Source organism: Pseudochaenichthys georgianus, chromosome 21, assembly GCF_902827115.2.
Source record: "Pseudochaenichthys georgianus chromosome 21, fPseGeo1.2, whole genome shotgun sequence".
Taxonomy (NCBI): Eukaryota; Metazoa; Chordata; class Actinopteri; order Perciformes; family Channichthyidae; genus Pseudochaenichthys; species Pseudochaenichthys georgianus.
In genome coordinates this window covers 12995106-13015047 of record NC_047523.1, presented here as the reverse complement: position 1 = coordinate 13015047, position 19942 = coordinate 12995106, and the positions used below count along the sequence as shown (strand labels likewise).

Genomic DNA, 19942 nt, shown 5'->3' with positions numbered 1-19942 from the left:
TCAAGGCTGGATTGGTCGTACCGTTAGGGATTTAGGGCACACAGCAAAGCAGTTGAGGACAAATAAGCATAACCCCCCCCTCGTCCTTTTTTCTCATTTTCATTTCAATATTATGAATAAACTTCAAAGTTGCCATTACCCTGACACAGTATAAACCCTGGTTGTTGTCGTTTTATTTTGCATATAACAATGTTACTACGGTTGCGAAGAAAATAAACATGTTTGATTCACGTTGTTCTAGCAATAAGTTAATGTGGGTTAGTTGATGCATTAGCAAACTCTACACATTGATTCCTCAATAACTCAGAACTAGCTTTTGAAAATGATGCAGCAATATAGATTAGTGTGTGACAGGCAGCTGAGAGTTGCATTGTATACATTTTAAATTAAGGCATTTATATGATTGGCACACGAGATTTCTATAGAAAATCTACAAAATCGGTAAAAAAAACATTGTATCTGTCTGTTCACATTATATATGTTCGATTAGGCAAAAGTGAAATGGTTCAAAGTGATTCTCATGTTTCTTAACATTTTAAGAATACAATGACCATAAGCCCAATGCTCAAACACACTACTAGTGCATCAATGGGGTTGGTGTCTAGCCCTCTAAGGGACGCAAAAGAATGCTTAATAATTTGATTCATCATTTCAAATGAAATCATCAAAATGTGTCCTTGAACTTAACATTCTCTTGGAGATGTAACTTGTTAGCCGCACAGACCCTCTGGGTGACCACAGCAGCTTTTTTTCTGCTTCTCCCAGGAGTTCGCCCCAAACTTATTTTGGGGGATGAATGAATGCTTCAGCAACTGGTCTGCAGATGGCCGTAGTCTCTGGTCGCTGTTGAGAGAAAACAAATCAAGATAACCAAAATGATTCCAATAAATGGCTCAAAGTAGAAAATTAGGCTTAGGTTTTAAACTATTAGTTCAAAACTCTTTATAAGCACTGTACGTTTAATATTATAGTTTGAAATAGTATGTATAGGTGTATGACAGTAACAGTTCACACAGACCAGGGATGACAAAAGCTCTCACCTTGTCAAGCTGATTTGTACAAAATCCTTTGCGTTATCCGAAAACCCATCTGGTAAGGAGGGCATCACCCCTCTTTTAGCCCCTATGTAGAACAAGGCAGCCATCTTGTCCATATGAGCCAGTGGTGGTTTTCCTGTGGCCATCTCAAACACTGTGCAACCCACACTCCATATATCAGACTTTCTGCCATATCCTGTCTCATTGATAACCTAAGGAGTGGAAAGATTAAAAAGGCAAATTGATATTTGCTGAAAATAAAGTAATTCGAACTTTGAAAAAAAAAGAAAGAAAGCATTTCCAAGCATGATTATAAATCTGATAGTTTTTTTTGGCCAGAGTAACCCTGCATACAAGGCAATGACCCAGAAAAGCCCATTGGTTAGTTAGGGCATAGGACCTGGCCAAATCCGGGTAGTGGTAGCCTAACTGGTGCAGATTTTAGCACTTGAATGCTATGCTCGTCTTGCCAAGAAAAGCAGTCGAAGAAAAAATAACACCATCTTTACATATTAGAAGACATCCCAAATAATCTCTGAATCTACCTCTGGTGCCATCCAGTAAGGTGTGCCATGGACAGACTTCAGCAGATCTCCACTGTTGCTAGCGGTGTGGTTCAGGCAGCTGAGACGACGCGCACAGCCAAAGTCGATGAGCTTGATGACACCAGTGGGCATCAGCATGATGTTGTTTCCCTTCAAGTCACGATGAATCACCCAGTTCAGATGAAGGTAGGCCACCCCTTCCAGAATCTGATGTGTGTACAAGGCCAGGACACGCTCTGGCAGAGGACCAAACCTGAAGACAGCAAGTGGTGTTGAAGGTTAGTAACAGCACTTCGAGATTTGTCTTGGCAGATGAGAAGCGCTATATAAATTAAATATATTAGACCATTCTTGAATTCTCTGATTTTGATGTTTCTAAGGGATACATCACCCCAAAATGATCAATGGTATATCAATTACTTAACGTGTGTTGAGTTCTTGAAGAAAACTGTTCTTGTATGCCTCAATGGTAAACAAAGAATCCAAAAACTGAACAATTATTGATGAATTCCAGTATATGGGGGCGCATCCAACAACACAAAACTATACTTAAACTTAAACATAACTAAACTTCCGTCTGCAAACGGTCACACAACCCTTTCAGTATAGTCTCATGTATACAGTTGTGCTCACTTCGTTCCAAATATATGACATTTTACTGAACCTTTACTGTTTTAACGCTATTTCTTAAATACACCAATTTGTTGTACACCAAGATTCTTAGTAAACCATGGTGGCATGGGAGTAACACAAAAGCTTTCCTCAAATATCAATGGATATACAGGGTTAGTAATTTAATGTAAATTTTTGGGAGAAATATTCCCAAATTATTCTTGCAACACATTCCTGGGTAAGTTGTAGGTGGTTGTGACTTGTGAATAACTAACCTGTGAAGGATGCTGGCGATGGATCCTCCTGGGATGTATTCCATAAATATGGAAACCACATGCTGTTGGAGTGAGGTACCCAGGAAACCCACAATGTTGGTGTGTCTTAGAGTTTTAAGCAGCTCCACCTCCCCCTGCAGACGAATGTACTCTGTCTTGGCAGCATCTGGGTCAGAGGAATCAAGGCTCACCTGCTTCACAGCTATCAGCTGGCCCTGGCTGGTCAGGCCGCAGTACACCTGGGAAGAAGAAGCAGTGGTCGGCAGGGTTACTGGAGCATCAATGTCTGCAGTGGGACATATACTGCTTTGAGTATTTTTCAACTATTAATATAGATTGCATGGTTGTGTGAATAGTTAATATCTTAGGGTGGTGTTGTACTGTGTCATTATTGTATTGCCTAACTGTGTTAGTCCATACTTACTGTCCCATAGGCTCCCCTGCCGAGTACTTCACCTTTTGTCCATGTGATCGCGTCATCTACAACCAACACAGAGCCAAGCAGAGCACCACTGTCTGGGGTATTTACCTGCAATTAAAAACAGATAATGAATATTTAATTTATGAGAAGGTTACTCATGAACTTGATAATCTATCTTTTATGTTTTTCTTACTGATATAGAATTGATTTCTCCATCCGATTCCAAGCTCTCAGGTTCTATGTATACATCTCTCTCGTCCAATGAGATCAGCTCCTCAGCCAGACATTGCAGCAGGTCATCTGTAAGTGGCCCGTCCCCCACCTCATCCAGAAACTTCTTGTAAACTGGTGACACAATGGTGTGGTCACCACTGCTGGAAGAAGCCCAGGTTTGGACCTTTGCCTGTTGGGGGCTTTGAGATAACACAGGCTCAGAAACTGGTCGGTTTGGGTTTTCTATTTCTTGCATATTCATGTGGGGGTGAGTATAATGAGATAAAGCTCTTGGCTTGGTCAATGTGTTCTCATCAGATTTGACTATTTCAGACCCATGTCGAGAAAGAGCTTCCTCGATCGTAGACAAAATGGTTTCTTGAACACTACCACGGAAAATGTCATCATCCTTAGATAGTTCAGCTTCTTTGAGTCCTTCTGATACAGGCATATTCTTATTTTTCGGAATAACTTTTCTTGGCACAGGTGTGTGGAGATGTTTCACCCTAGAGGATGCATGTTTTGGTTTGCCTTTAGCTGAAATAACGATGCTCTCCCCCGGACTTCTCCTCTGTGCTTGTTTCGATGTTCTGTGTTTGACTTTATGCCACTGTGGCGTCCTCTTGGATGGAGCAGACTGCACTTGTCTGTCCTTGACTTTCTCACAGGAGCTAGAAACTCGAAGGTTATCATAGACGGGACCAGCAAACATCTCGTAGATGGCTAGTCCTTCATCCCCACTATGGATCTGCTTAAACATGTCTTTGTAGGTGATGAAATCCATGGCAGATTTAGACCTTGGTTTGCCTGCTAGACTGGGTCTCTTTAACTGCCAGATGGTCTTCACCTCCCTAACTGGTGGAATTCTGTTGCTGTTCATCTTCTCAGGATTTGGTCTTTTGCTCTGATCATTAAGCTTCTTCCTAGGTGATATGGTGCCATTGTTAGAACATGCAACTTTAAGCTTTGACTTCCCTTTTATGACAGTCTCTCCGCCAATAATTAGCTCTGGGCTTTTCCTTGTTTTATCTTTACCTTGTGCAGAAAGTGAGGAGTTCTTCAGATTACTTGTGGACTTATTCCGATTGAGGATGCTTCGCTCTTTGCGCGCTACCATGTTGAAGGACTGCTGGTTCGTTTGAATGTTTTCTCTCATTTCACTGTTTGTGCTACTTCTTCTGTCCTTGTTTCGGACGGGCTTTAAGGCTTTCAACATCTTCTCATCTTTCTTGGGATCCATGTCTGACTGAGGAAGTTTTACAGCTGAAGTAAATAATTGTATTTTCTCCTCGGTAGTGCTAGCAGTTAACGTCAAATCCTTGCTACAAATGATTGGGCTACCTACGCCGTTTATTTCATAACAGGAATCCTTCATTCTCCGTTCTGTCCGTTTAACTTGCTCTGGGTCATTTTTGGAAGTTCCTTCACGGTATGCAATAACATCCCTATTGTCATCCTTGATAACAAATGTTATGCTATGGCTAATCTCAGTCCCAGGCTCTGGGGTGCAACCCACATAGTTATGTTCCTCCTTAGACTTTGATTTGATAGGTATTTCAATGTCCACAATGTCTCCTTTTTGTGCATAGTTCATAAAGGACTGACTCTCATCAGTCTCCTTTGTAAAAATCCTTCTGGTGGCTTTGCCTTCAGAGTGAGGGTTTATAGCTGGTTCAGCATTGTCAAGATCACTGATAGGGTCTCCGTCCAGGTCATGTACTGATCTGTGGATCAGTGGAGTATGACTGATTCTTGACTGAACTTTAAAATGCTGTCCTTTATCCCAAACCAAATCAGCCTCGGTGGCGCTCATGCTGTTGAATTGCCGCAACAATCTTTCTCCAACAAACTTCAGAGGTCTTTCTCCCGAAGCTCGCTTTAGTATATCCTTTGTATCTTCCTCGTCCTCCAGGTCGATGGAACTCTGGCTGCTGCCGGACCCGCTTTCCTCACTTCCTCCCTTAGTAGTCAGTGGGCTTCCCCAGAACAACCGTTCTCTCCTCAGCCGGGTCCTGGAGCAAAGGGGGCTCTGGCTTATGGGCTTCAGGGGAACGTGGTGTTTAAGTGCTGGCAGGGCAGCAATGTCCCGGGGCCTGCTGTCCAGTGGGGCCAACAGCTTGGGGGTTCTGGGATGCAGAGACAGTAAGGGACCCTGCAAGAAGGGAAATCGACAGTAAGGACTTGTGAGACGACCAATTGAATGTAAGTATGACAAGATATAAGGAGGCTTTTGGTTGTTACTCACTTTTTGTTCATTTTCAGTTTCTTGAGAACCCAGTCCTGCAGACAGGAAGAAAATATATATTTAGAATGGAGTAGCATAAGGGTTGCTAACTTCCTTTCTGGCGTAAATTGAGCCATCATTTTCCCATGAGACCAATTAGAATTGAATTGAAACTGAGGCTTATAGGGGGCTAATCTAAATGCAGATGGTGTCATCATTATATAGCCAGTGATTGTGTAACATCAACATTTACCTTTAATTCAAAAGTTAAACCAAAAACAATATCCTAAACCTACCACCAAGTTTAATTATAACATTTACAACATATAACAATGTTTCCTTTTGGATATATTTTAACATAGGAATAATACAAATGAATTAACATCTAATTTTAAAATAGTATTGCTTTGTAATTCTTAAAAGATTAAATCAGTCAAGGCTTAAATAACTACATTCACATACGGCTCTGGATGTGTGCTCTGGCCTGCATCATACTGTTGGAACAGAGCAGTGGTTCCAGGATGCTGGGTGCTGATTGGCTGAGCGGGCTGGGCTCTGTCACAGACAGCAGGCTGGGGGAGGATGGGGGTGCAGCCACCACACTTGTTGTTCTCTTTCTGTGAGTGAAAAGTCCAAATCAAACTTTTTGTTTTTGCCACTTATATACACACAAAAAGGACAAAAAAGAAACAGCAACTTAGACTGAAGGTGCATTTCCATCCACCTGTGTTTTTTTTGTTTTTATTTACAAATAAAAAACAATGTACAAATACTATTGGCGGATTCAAACTGTCTCCTAATCAGTCCAGAAAGATCTGATGTAACTTTACTTATAAGCAAACAGGAATGACAAGCATTTCCATCAACTCTTTGTATTGTTTTTAACCCTTTGAGGTACGACTGAAGCTATTTTAATGACGCTATCTTGTCTTCTTCTCTGGCAATTGTATACTACATTAACTAGAGGACTGTCATCTGTTTATCTTGATGAACCAACTTCTTATAATTCCATAAATGTAGTGGATGGAAAGAAGCATTTATATGCATTGTCTTTTACGATTTCTCGAAATGTGTTAAATCTTTCGGTCTTTTCCGTTCAGAGATTTATTATGACCGTATTTCTTACTTTGTTTATTTGTTATTTAAACAAACTGGCTATCTACAATTGATTATTTGCTTAATAATGAGTCCAGCTACTGTATGTACCTATGTTTAGGAGGTACTGGCAGACAGGAGGTCCTGGTACTCAGCAAACCAGGTGAGGGAGAAGGATCCAGATGGCTCCAGCGTCTGCCATTGTCCCCAAGGTGAGGCAAAGACAAACCTCCTCTGGTGAGCGGAAAAGGAAACAACACAGTAAGTTTTTCTGTTATCAAGCCTTTGACAGAAAGAGTGTATGTACAGGCCAATGAGGGGAGTTATTTTGGCTCTGATGATGAGTTGTATTGCCTTGTGCTGAACTGAACATAATAACAATAGCCTCATTTTCCTCCCATCTGGAAGCTGATGCTGTGAAATTAGAGACCTGCTCAAAGACCTGTAGGCCTATTCTCCTCAGAGAGCTTGGACTTGATATAGTGGTGAGTAACAGACAATGAGCTGATTCACCAGAACCCTCTCTCCCCCTGTCCCTGTATTGCTAAGCTGTTTGGGTAGAACAGGTTGTCCTCTGGACACAGGGACAGGTGCCTGCATACAGGACAGGGGTGTAACTGGAGAGGACAGTTTTCCTCGGTTGGTGTTGAGTAAGAGGCTGTTGCTGACTAGCCCAGGGTGAGGGTGCTGTTTATACAAGACACTGTGTGTTGGGGGAGTTAACCGTATGGTATGCGCATAAGATGTTTGTGGTTCACGTATAAACAGATGTTGGTGTGTTCACTTGTGTCTGTATTGTCAACACTATCATCAGCCCTTTAATTAGCACATATTTACAGAAAATACACACTCATTGGGAGGTGTGTGTGTGTGTGTGTGTAAGAGATGTGTGTGATTTCACCGTGCCCACCTGCTTCTTCTCCCTGCATCCTGGTAGGCTTGCCTGATGTCACTCGGCGTTTCCATGGCGTTTTGGAAACAGAGGGGGATTCCCTTATCTGTTCAACGCACGCACGCGCACGCACGCACGCACGCACGCACGCACACACACACACACACACACACAAAAAAACAATAGCAAAGATTACATTTGTCAAATATAAAAGGCTTATATGTATTAAAATTGTAAAAATAAAAAAAGACACAATACACATAATTGTTGTGACAATTAATCTCTGATACAACATTCTTAGAAAAATACTGTTATCGCTTGTTTTACAGAGATGTCTTGTAGAAATGTCATTAACTATATGAGTTATTTTAAACAGTTCCCCAGTTGTTCTGTATGTTACAACACATTAAAACTAATCAGAGAAAACAACGTTACCTGTTTGTTATCCTGTTTGTCCACTCTGTTCCCATTTCCAGATCACTCTTAGAAAATCTGATAATTCCTCACTAGTTATTCCTTTATTTCTCCACGACCAAATGATTCTGATTTCGCCCTCTGTATTCTCAACATGTCCATTCCTCCCAATAACGCTGTCTTTTAGTGATCTGCTCTATCCGCTCTGCGTCTCCAGCATGTTGTTTTGAGGTGTACGATCGGCAGGCAGATTTCTCAGCTGAGAGGTGGTATTGTGTGTGAGACCCCACCCACCCAGTCACGCCCCCTCACTCCCCTTCCTTTACAAGGTACCTGATCTGATGGCCTATTGGGGGGCTTTTGTCACTATTAAATGCCAAAAACCATAAAAAATGTGCAGTTTTAAAGCAGTAAGTTGGCAAGAAACCAAGGTTTTTTCCCTATAGAAATAGAATGCAATATTGGTCCTTCTCTAACAATCTCACTGAAGCCCAAGAAAGCAGAACAGTTTCACACCACTGTCACACATCAAAAGTCCACATTTGAACCTACTAAAACTCTTGGAGTCCTTGAAAGAGTCCTTACCTTGGCTGAGACCTCTATGATGGTCAGATAGAGGAGAGTAACCTGGAGACTCCAGTACTTCCTGGAAGGAACAAAAGTGAGCAATTTATTATATCAGAATCAGAAATCCTTTATTAGTCCCATAGCAGGGACATTTACATAATGTCCTAGTCTTAGAATAAAACGTTGCTGGTCGAAGTCATGTAGTATGTATGGTAAATCAGTCATCTGTGTTATCTTTTCTGTAATCAAGAAACAAAAATCTGAATTGGAATCAGAAATCCTTTATTAGTCCCACAGGGAAATGTACATTGTTACAGCACACGTGGCATAGCAAAAGTGGCATATAGCAGGTAAAAAGATGGCATGTCATACTACACAATAAGCTAATATATTAATATATAGAAGAAAAGCACACATTAGTTATACATGTACTAGAGTAAAGTAGTGATTTAGTGCTCATGTATTCAGTGAACACTGAAAGCTTGTCCGGAATGCAAACCAACAAGAGATTATAAAAAAACAAAGCACAAAAGGCATGCATTCAACTTTCAAACTGGAGCTTTTGCACGTGTACAGAAAGAGCTATAGATTTAGATATAGTTCTCATGATGTAGTCAACATTACAACTTTTAAAGAGACAGTTCATGCCAAAACTAATCATGATTCGAAGTCGAACACCAAAAGCCAAGTGCTATCTATTTCCATTATATCCAATACATCAATTATAGAGGCATTTCTACGGCAGATATAGGCGAACAGTCCCTTTAACACTGTATATGTACACTCGTTCAATTGATTGTCTCCGTTGACCTCTTTGACACATATACGGACTCTTTTCCCCGTTAACCACCTGCTCTTCTCTTCCTGCTAAGCAGCTGTGTTGGCCCTGATTGTCTGCAGCATCTATAGAGACACCCATATACTGCAACATGGCAGTAAGTGTTAGCTACCAAGAGCACACACACAGGCGCAGTTCTACGGGGGTGCATAAGCGTGCATTGCACCCTCAGTTGAGTCGTTATGCATCCTCAATTGAAAAATGAAAAGTGAAAAATATTACATATAGGCCTATAATAACAATAATAACAATAATAGTAGTAATAATAATAATAATAATAATAATAATAATAAGAAGAAGAAGAAGAAGAAGAAGAAGAAGAAGAAGAAGAAGAAGAAGAAGAAGAAGAAGAATATAGTAAAATAAATAATTGTAATTGTGGTTAAATAATATTGTCTGCTGCATTTATTAGGTCAATTTAAACGGTAAGTAACGTTATTATGTCAGGTGCGCGTGACCTGTGCCGCTGCGCGTTCGTCATCTGCAAGGTGCGTACACAGCATTCAATGATGGACATCAGAAAATGGTTAAAACAACCAGCCCTTATTGCCAGCAGTAACACTGCATCTACTGCAGGTAATAACAGTTTAGATCATGTTACCGCTGCGGCCACTGTCGAGGACACTTAACGGTACGTCCACACAGCAGCTTTTCAAAAATCTTGAAAATCTTGGAGCTGGGCGTGTCTGACAGCTTGGGGATTTTTTGCGAGCAATGCGACCAACAACCAATCACATGAATCTCCCGCCCCCGACATACAAAGCAAAAAACCCCGGGGATTTTATGCGAGCAATATATATATATATATATATATATAAACTCCCCAAACAGGCGAAAACCTACCAGTTTCACCCACTGTCTCTGCCACCTCCCTCCATGCCTTGTTCCTCCGGTTTGTATCCCGTTAATAGTTTTGGTCGTAAAGAACCGGGTGATTTGCTACCGTAATTTCTCGTTTGGAATATGAGGAAATGAACTGCGGTCTGGTTCTCCCTGCTTACACGCGGTTTGATTGGCTAGCGCTTCAACTGTCAGATTTGCATAAACGTGTTTAATTGGCTGGCGCTTCCAGCTCAGCTTCAAAAGTTGAACATTGCTCAACTTTTGAATCCTGGAGATCCTGGACATCCTGGACGTACCGTTAGGTCCTTCCGCCCGACTCGCCGGCTTTGCCTGCCTCGCCCACGGAGGCGGAGCAGCCGCAGCCGTCTTCGTTGCCCCAAACACCGCCACCCCTCGGCGGCCCGCAAGTGCCAGAGGACCTCGGCCAAACAGAGCCTGCAGGTATATTTAAAAAAGTACCCAACTCGCCTGTACAGTGGGGTAAGGCGCTCATTTTGCAGCTCATGGTTTAAAAACAGAGATTGGCTGGAATGTCCTGTAAAAAAGACGTCATCTTCTGCTATGCATGTAGACATTTCGGTTCAAGTACGTCAGATGTCTTCACCACAACTGGCTACAACAACTGGCGCCATGCTCTTACGTGATAAGGGACTGGGAAGGCATGAATCAAGCAAAGAGCACATGAAGTCAGTGGCTTTGTGGAAGGAGAGGCGTGCAAGAAGTGAGACTGGTACAGAGGTTTCCACTCTTGCAGCACCACTGGAGAGAAACCGCACCTATGTAGCAGCTATTGTGAACATAATTAAATGTATAGCTGTAAACCAGTTGCCTTTCCGTGGCTCTGTTGATGCGTTGGATGCAAGAGGCGAGGGGAGTTGTGGTATTTTTCTAGCAATGATGGACTACACCCTTCAAAAGGACAAAGAACTTGCTAAGATTTTTAGCACCAAAAGTAAATCTGTTTACAGTTCTGTTTCATATGGTCAGATGTATCCGATCTCTTCTTTTGCTCTCAAAGTGCACCGGATTGATGCTTTTAACTTCAATATTTAAAAAAAATCTTCCCGCGGGAGCACGCCCCCGGAACACCCTAGAGGAGGTGAGGACCCCCCTAGAGGGTGTTAGGTCCACTCCCCACTTATAAAAATAGCACTTTACCACTGCACCCTCTCTAATCTCAGATGCACCCTGAGTCCTTTTGTTCTGGAACCGGGCCTGACACACACACACACACACACACACACACACACACACACACACACACACACACACACACACACACACACACACACACACACACACACACACACACACACACACACACACACACACACACACACACACACACACACACACACACAGAGATCTTGTGTAACAACCAGTTACTGATTTCACCTATTGATCTTCTGAGTAACCACTTGCTGCCCGTGTGTCTGTGACGACCCCTCCCCCCTTCTGCCTTGCTGTCCTCTGGCAGGTACTGGGAGTGTCGTCCTGTTTGTGCCCGCCCATCTAGAGGCGGAGCCACAAGAAGGTATAAAGGTTGCCCAGCTGCAAGGATCACTCTCTGATTCAGATCCTGGCATGCTGCAGCAACCTCAGCCTACAGCCTGTGTTAGGTGATGCACCCTCCAACATGCAACAACACCCTTCCACACACCCACACACTGCTCACACTACTGACAGTCTGATTCTTACATACATTATTTATCAGAGGTGTTCTTCTATAAACCTGTTAAATAAACATATATTTGGCATTTAACTCTGTGTGGCCTCCCTATTTGTTCCAGCCTTTGGAAGGTTGTAACGAGTGGGGGCTCGTCCGGGATAATTTCCGGTGCTGGATAAAGGACATGGTGACCTATTTCAGTCAGGGAGTGTTAACACAGGCTGTAGGCTGAGGTTGCTGCAGCATGCCAGGATCTGAATCAGAGAGTGATCCTTGCAGCTGGGCAACCTTTATACCTTCTTGTGGCTCCGCCTCTAGATGGGCGAGCACAAACAGGACGACACTCCCAGTACCTGCCAGAGGACAGCAAGGCAGGGAGCACAGCCAGGCAGAAGGGGGGAGGGGTCGTCACAATTAATTAAATTACTTAAATACAGCCGATCAATATCAAGGCGGATCATAAGGGTTTTCTTGTGTGAGATCGTTGGTCCCTAAAATTAGTACAATTCTACCAATAGAGTGGAGCAGAAATTTGTAAAGAACCTGGGAATTAATTAGTATTTTACCACTTCGGGTTCCTTTGTCTCAAAGGAATGTTTTTATGAACGTGTTTTTGGTTAGATGCCTGAAATATGCTAATACAATAGCTAATAGAGTGGTGCATGGATGACGTATTTACCCGGAAGTAAGCTGCGCATGGGTTCCCTTGACAAAAAAGCAATGGGATTTCTCCATAGGATTTTGGAAAATAGCTCGAAATAAGGTCTGTGGAAAATGAACCTGTTACATAAATGCACGTTTTGTTCAGCCGGATAATATCCACATGTCTACTCTACTTTTATAATTTTCTAATCATAAATCGAATCGCCAGAAGCAAAATGGTAACGTTATGCTATAAACGAACTACAGCAGGGTCGCTGCTTCAACGTCACACCAACTTAAAGGGCCCATGTCATGCTTTTCCGGTTATTACCCGTCCCCTTGTGTGTTATGTAGCTTTTTCTGCATGTAAACGGTCTGCAAAGTCACAAACCCTCAAAGTACACCCTGTAGCGAGTACAACTCTAACACAGAAAATACCTGTCTATGCTGCCCTAGAACGCCTCATTGGAGATTTTTCTTTTCCCATTGTTTTCTTCCTGGGTACAGTGACGTCCATTTGGGTATGGACACGTCACTGTACCCAGGAAAATTGGCGGAACTGTGGTGCGCTTACACTGTAGGTGCACCGCGTTTGGGGGTGTGTGTGTGTCGGATTGCTAGTGGAGCCTCGCAGATGGGGGTGCTGCAGCCCCCTCAGCATCCCCCCCTTCCCGCATCCATTCGCGATGTCTCGCTGTCTCGCAGACCCCACGCAGCAAGCGGGAAATTAACCCAGCTCACACTGTCCGCTCCTCGCAGCAGCGAGTCACGCAACGTCCCGCCAACACGGCACCCAGACCCCACGCAGCATTCTCATCTGTTTGTCATTACTGGTGTCATTTTCTGGTTGCTAACACCATTGTAACACATAATGTCATCATCACTGATGTTCCGCTGTAACGGTGGTAGACCATAGTCTACGGCGATGAAATAAAAAGGACCATGGCCAGGTAAATAAGATTAAGCTGTGCCTTTAGCCCCCAATAATGTTATATTAGTAAATTAACAAGTAAATTATATATAGCTGATGTAATTTAATCATTTTATTTCATATTTAAAATAAGTCTTAATTTTTCTGTACTAATAAAACAATATGTTTTTTTAAATGAACAAAATGTTGTATAGATTGATTCTAAACAATATTAGTGTTCTAATCTTAATAGCTGTGATTATATTCTCCTTCTTCCCCTAATCCAGCCCAGATGATGTCCCACTGACACGAGGTCAGCACCTCCGGGTCCAGCAGCAGCGTGACCCCCTCTCTGCTGAAATACACAATTAAACATTGTCTATGACCTATTTTTTGTATTAATAAAATTAAACTGAATTTAAGACAGTTAATTTAAGAGGATATTCATGATCATTTTGCTTTCTCCAGCACCTCGGGGAATCCAGGTGGATGGCAGCTCTGTCCTGATGATCCGCTGTGCACTTTTCAGATTAGGGGTCCTTCTCCAGATAGATAGAATCAGAGGGATGAAACCCCTCTTTAATGGTCACACATGCAGAGCACACAGCACACACAGTGACATTTGGCCTCTGCATTTAACCCATCCTAGTACCAGGAGTCTAGCACTAGGAGCAGTGGGCAGCTATTGTACAGCGCCCGGGGCGCAATGAGAGTGGGGCGGTAGGGGGTTGTCCGGTGCCTTGCTCAAGGGCACCACGGCAGGGCAGGAGGTGAACTGAGACCTCTCCAAGGTCCACACTCCATATTTCGGTCTGTTTGGGGACTTGAACCGGCAACCCTACGGCTCACAGTCCAAGCCCCTACTGACTGAGCTATGCCGGACACAGAATTGTTCTAATTACAGAGAAAAACAAGAGAAAAAGAAAAAAGTGAATTAATCATATTCAACACAGGGTTGCAAAAGTATTATTGCAAAATGTAACTCTTAGCATTTCAGACAAACAATCCTTAAAGGATCATTTAAAATGAAAAAAACTTGCATCCCTTGCATCCCACACTTGCATCCCTTTGACAGCACTCCAACATTAAAAATAAAGCAAAAGGATGCTGTCTATTTTTGATTGAATTATTATTATAGGATTAGGATAAATTAAATAAACTTTAACCTAAATAAAAGATGATCAAATCACTTTTTTAGCCCTACCTCAAAGCAGCATGAGCTGAATAAAAAGGTTGTAATGTTGTCCCCAAGTTTAATAAACAGTAAAACATTGCAACATGTCAGAGAAATAAATAAAGCAAACAGCAGCTAAACGTCAAGGTAGCATTTTATAAATCCCACCGTACTGTAGGCTATACCGGTCTAAATGTTTTCACTTTGGTCTATTTATGTAATATAAAGTATAACTTATCTATAACAGAGCCAAGATCTCTGTATAACTTTAGTAAACTTCTGAATTGAATTAAAAATATGTGTAAACAACAGTGCAGTACGTCCATCTAGCTAGTTAGCGTCACGTATTTATCCGTATTATTTAACGCAAATGTACGTTTTGATGCCCCTTGGGTTTGACGTGTGTGACGTTAGTTTATTTAAAGTAAGTTAAAACCCAATACTCACATTTATTAGTGATTCCTCCGCTTGCTGATGCTTTTAAATCCACTCCACGCTGGGGAGACCGGAACGCCATTTTAAAGTATTTTCTAACTCGTTATTTATCACTTACCCCTTTAAAAACTCACTCTTCCCTCATTGCTCATTGCACCCTGGGATATGGTAGACCTTGAAGGATACATCAGATGTATCTTTTTTTTAAATTGGGACAGCCTTCTTTCGGCGGAAGTGATGCATGCGGTCTACAAATGCAGCCTCCGAAGGGTGCAGCCCCTGAATTGAGACACGGCCAACAACTGCTAAACATCTTTATGGCAAACATTAGCGACCTTTAACTTAGTGGTGGTGCTGTGCTTAACGTTAGCCTAAAACTTCTGGTAATTGCAATTACGCTTAAAAAATCATAAATTATCAAGTAATGGTTATTATGTAGAGAAAATATTGCTGAACTAAACATGAGAGTATCATAAACATGTTTACCACAGAGCTTATTTTTGAACTCTTGTTTTGCTCGATCTCAGTGCTGCATTTGATACTATCGACCATGATATTATTATTGCAAAGACTAGAGCACTTAGTTGGCATACAGGGAACTGCATTAGGCTGGTTTATGTCCTATCTATCTGAACGCTCTCAGTTTGTACGTGTCAACGATGAATCTTCCATGCAAACCAAAGTTAGCCATGGAGTGCCACAGGGCTCAGTGCTTGGACCTATTTTGTTCACACTATATATGCTTCCGCTAGGCAATATTATAAGGAATCATTCTGTACATTTCCACTGTTATGCGGATGATACTCAACTATATTTATCCATCAAGCCTGATGAAACCAATCACCTAAATAAAATTAAAGACTGCCTCAAGGACTTAAAAACGTGGATGACCTTAAACTTTTTGATGTTAAACACGACCAAAACTGAAGTTATTGTACTCGGCCCAAAGAATCTACGAAACAAACTATATAAAGATATACTAACTATGGATGGCATTAATTTGGCCTCCAGTGAGACTGTAAGGAATCTTGGTGTTATATTTGATCAGGATTTATCCTTTAACGCCCATATAAAATCAATCTCAAGGACTGCCTACTTCCATCTATGCAACATTGCCAAAATTAGGCATATCTTGCCTCAAAACTCAAAACGATGCAGAGAAACTATTCCATGCATTTGTTACTTCTAGGCTGGATTATTGTAACTCTTTATTATCAGGGTGTACCAAGAAGTCAGTCCAGTCGCTTCAGCTGATTCAAAATGCTGCAGCTCGTGTACTAACCAGAGTTAGGAAAAGGGACCACATTACTCCTGTTCTGGCTGCCTTACACTGGCTCCCTATAGAACACAGGAAATAAATTAAAATTCTTCTTCTCGCCTACAAAGCCCTTAATGGGCAGGCGCCATCTTACCTTAAAGAACTCATTATACCCTACTGTCCTACTAGGGCATTGTGTTCCAAGAATGCAGGGTTGTTGGTTGTTCCTAGAGTCTCTAAAAGTACAATGGGAGCCAGAGCCTTTTATTATCAAGCTCCACATTTGTGGAATCAGCTTCCAGTTTGTGTTCGGGCAGCAGACAGCCTATCCGTTTTTAAGAGTACGCTTAAGACCTTCCTTTTTGATAAAGCTTATAGTGATAAAATAAAATAATCTAATAAAGAGTGCATTGACGTAGATATACGTTGTGCCTCTTCACCTATACATTGTAGTTCTTACTCTTTCACTTAAATCCTAAAAACTTAGATCTTATATTTAAAACTTTATCCAAACCTTTCCCCTCTATGACCTCTCGAGGTTCTAATAGAGGGTAACAGGTTGCAGAGAAGGCTGAGCCCGGCCCGGGAGTGTGGAACATAGCCACAGACCTACTCCTTACCTCTAACCAATGCAGGTTCCAGTGGGGACCTTTCTCCCTGTGTGCCTCTCCACCTCTGTTTCCTACTTCTTACTTGCCACCCTTTTCCCTCAACCCATCCTAAGGGAGTGTAAGTATGTAGACACGTTAGTTTAGCTGCTATAGGCTTGGACTGTTGGGGGGGCACCTTACTCTGTCTTTCTGGCTGTTTGTACCTGTGTACTCTCATGTTCCGATTAACCCAGTTTCCCCCAAATCTCCTTTTTTGTGTCCATATATACGCCGGGATCCTGAGTCGAGGCTAATCCTGTTGCTGTGGTCGTGTGTCCTGGATCCTCTATCCTGAGCACTGGATCTGAGTCCTGGACTTCGAGTCGTGGCTGAACCTGTCTCTGCGGTCCTGCCAGACTCTCACCATTCCCTGATGGCTCCCACAAGATTGCTGACATCCTCGTGGATTCATCTTCTTATTATAGACACATGCATTTCCAAACATTTGGACTACCTATGTTGTAAATGTATTATCTTTTCGATTTACACACAGCATCTATTGCACGTCTGTCCGTCCTGGGAGAGGGATCCCTCCTATGTTGCTCTCCCTGAAGTTTCTCCCATTTTCCCCTTTAAACTGTGGGTTTTCTCTGGAAGTTTTTCCTTGTACGATGTGAGGGTCAAAGGACAGAGGGTGTCGTATTGTCATACTGATATTCTGTACAAACTGTGAAGACCACTGAGACAAATGTAACATTTGTGATATTGGGCTATATAAATAAACATTGATTGATTGATTGATTTTCTGATATATTCCAAAATCCAATACAAAAATTCCCATTACTTTTGGGCCACGTACAATTTTAAAGTATTTTCTAACTCGTTATTTATCACTTACCCCTGTGTGGCTGTATAGTAGAAAGCTGTCCTGATGGGTTGGTGTCTGCGTGGGGGAGGCAGCAACTGACCGGTTGTGATAAAGGCTCTCAAGGTCTAACTCTACGTCTGAATCTCCAAACTCTGAGTCAGAATCCAGGCTTGAGTACTTGTCAAGGGCTAGAGGTGACATGGAGGCACCATCTGTGCAAAATCAGAAATGATTGTAATACTTTATAGCTTGTAATAACACATTGCGAAGTAAAAATGTTGCTCCTTTTTACAACAGGAACCGGTCAACACTTGAAAAGCTGCCATTCCAGATTTGGGTCTACATACATGGACTCTGTACTATTTACTCAAGGTGAGGAAAAGTTAGGGTTGTGAAATTCCATAAAAACAGAACATTTGACCTCTCTGTTAGTTTCACATCTCTCTTTCTCCATCCTCTCTGTGTCACTGCTTGTTGCTGTATCGCCATCCTCGGCATAAACTCTGACTCACACACTCTTGTGAAGGCTCTCAGCAGCGTGCTCACACACATAACACAAACAAGCCTTTCTTATACCCTCCCACATAAGTGCAGGCTTTGAGTGCTACTGCTGAGGTTTTACTCTGGAAAACAGGGTCATGAATGAACTTGGTATGCCATTTGTGTGTATGTGTGTGAAAGAGGAAAATAACATAGTCATGAATAAGAAGATATTTTTAGAAGTGTGTGCCGATATGCTTCATGTATGTTCTGCATTAAACTCCCAATTTAATAAGTAACTGATCAGTAAATCAGTAACCAAAGTAAGGCCGATAACATGAGGAACGGAGACAGTGTGAGCAACATTTGTTCATTTAATGTGATAAGAGAGAGACAATATCATTGTGATTACTTAAGGCTGTTAATGGATAACTCTAAATGATGTACAAAAGTATTGTGGTCTCTTTCTCAGTTTTAATACAGGTGACATTTTCATGTCATTAAAGTGGAAAAAAGAGCCCGGTAGTCGTGGGAAACAGCGTGCATGTTCTCTTTGATTTTACAACAACTTTTGTTAACTGCATAATTCTAATCTGATTACAATTATTTTTGAAAGAAACATGAGAATGAACAAATACATGGGTAAGCCGGACTTTTCCAAAGCAGATTACATGTACAGTTGGAATTAAGATTGGAATTTTCCCACAATAAAGCAGCATTTATAGATTGTTAGGGCCACAATATCTGTTAACAGAACACTGACATTGTATCATCATAATGGAGTTAATTCGGTAAACTTGATAATAAACTGATGATAACCATGGTCGAGAAACAAACCAGTTACATTTCTGTTTCCGTGAAAACCAAATAAATTAGTTCAAATAAAAGCTCCTGAAATGTTCTGTAGGGCTGAGGGGACTGATTTTTGAAAATATATATTTTTTTAAGGACGAATAATAAAACATTTTAAGAATGTTAAGAGTGTTTTAAACACATATAACAAAAACGATTCTAAGGTACATAACCCTTCCTAGCATTAGCACAAGTTGTGTAGCTAACAACAGCTTTAGTGAAACTTCTCTATATAGTTTTGTTGCATAAATCTAAAAAACGTTGTAGGACAATGTTGTAAGATTGTTTGTATCTAATGAATGTACATTTCCTGTGAACTCAGAAGTTTCTTTTTTTAAAAGACTCTGCATATAACTAGCCAAAATGAACAGGCCATTCTTGAAAAGTCCAAAAACTAACTTAAGTGGGGTACTGTACTTTGAGCATCATAGTTTGAAGCATAGGGCCCCTGACCAAGCTGCACTATTGACAATGATTTTGAATGTCATGCAACCACTTTAATATTTTTGCGAGTGTTTACCTGCGTGACTTAATGCCTCCACCATCATATGAAGGATCTCCTCCTTCAGAGGGCTGCTGATGTTAACAGCATAGTGGAAAGCAGAACAGCCGCTGTGGTCTCGTACCCGCAGATCACTGATTAACAAGTTTAAAGGCAGATGGAACACGTTGAGTTGATACAGAACTACAGAAATGTACATATACATTTACATTTGGTACACCAACGTTAGCAATCTCAAGCTCTATTAACTACATTGAAGATAAAACCTCTTTGGACAAAGAAAAAAATAAATAGAGATCTGGCAGCTGACTCTTCAGAAAATGTGTGTGTAGTGAGTATCTAGCCTTTTGAATGCATGCATGAATGTGTTTCCTTACGGCGAGAGTCCCAGCAGTTCCTTGACCACTTCCACAGGTCGGTGTTCCCATGTCAACCGTGTAGCAAGGTCTTCAAACAGGTCAATGTCCCTGACAGCGAGCATCACCGCCGTCACACCGTCACTGTTCGGAACATTCACATCCACCCTGTCTGTCTGAGCCTAGGACATGAAGACACACACAAACATTAATATTAAATGGACATCAGC

General features: G+C 41.7%; 1 protein-coding gene across 3 annotated transcripts in view; it reads right to left on the bottom strand.

The window, feature by feature from the left end:
- Positions 1-153: 153 nt before the first annotated feature.
- Positions 154-19942, bottom strand: part of map3k19 (mitogen-activated protein kinase kinase kinase 19) — a 28946-nt gene continuing 9157 nt past the window's right edge. For all 3 annotated transcript variants that reach the window (XM_034110067.1, XM_034110068.1, XM_034110069.1), the window contains exons 4-17: positions 19734-19894; positions 19375-19490; positions 17553-17734; positions 8314-8374; positions 7333-7420; positions 6534-6656; positions 5790-5944; positions 5349-5383; positions 3084-5255; positions 2894-2998; positions 2470-2708; positions 1583-1835; positions 1041-1249; positions 154-843 (exon numbers count right to left, since the gene is read on the bottom strand). In XM_034110067.1, the coding sequence (XP_033965958.1) occupies positions 711-843; positions 1041-1249; positions 1583-1835; positions 2470-2708; positions 2894-2998; positions 3084-5255; positions 5349-5383; positions 5790-5944; positions 6534-6656; positions 7333-7420; positions 8314-8374; positions 17553-17734; positions 19375-19490; positions 19734-19894 (4032 nt within the window). In that variant the 3' untranslated portion in view covers positions 154-710. The remainder of the gene's footprint in view (positions 844-1040; positions 1250-1582; positions 1836-2469; positions 2709-2893; positions 2999-3083; positions 5256-5348; positions 5384-5789; positions 5945-6533; positions 6657-7332; positions 7421-8313; positions 8375-17552; positions 17735-19374; positions 19491-19733; positions 19895-19942) is intronic.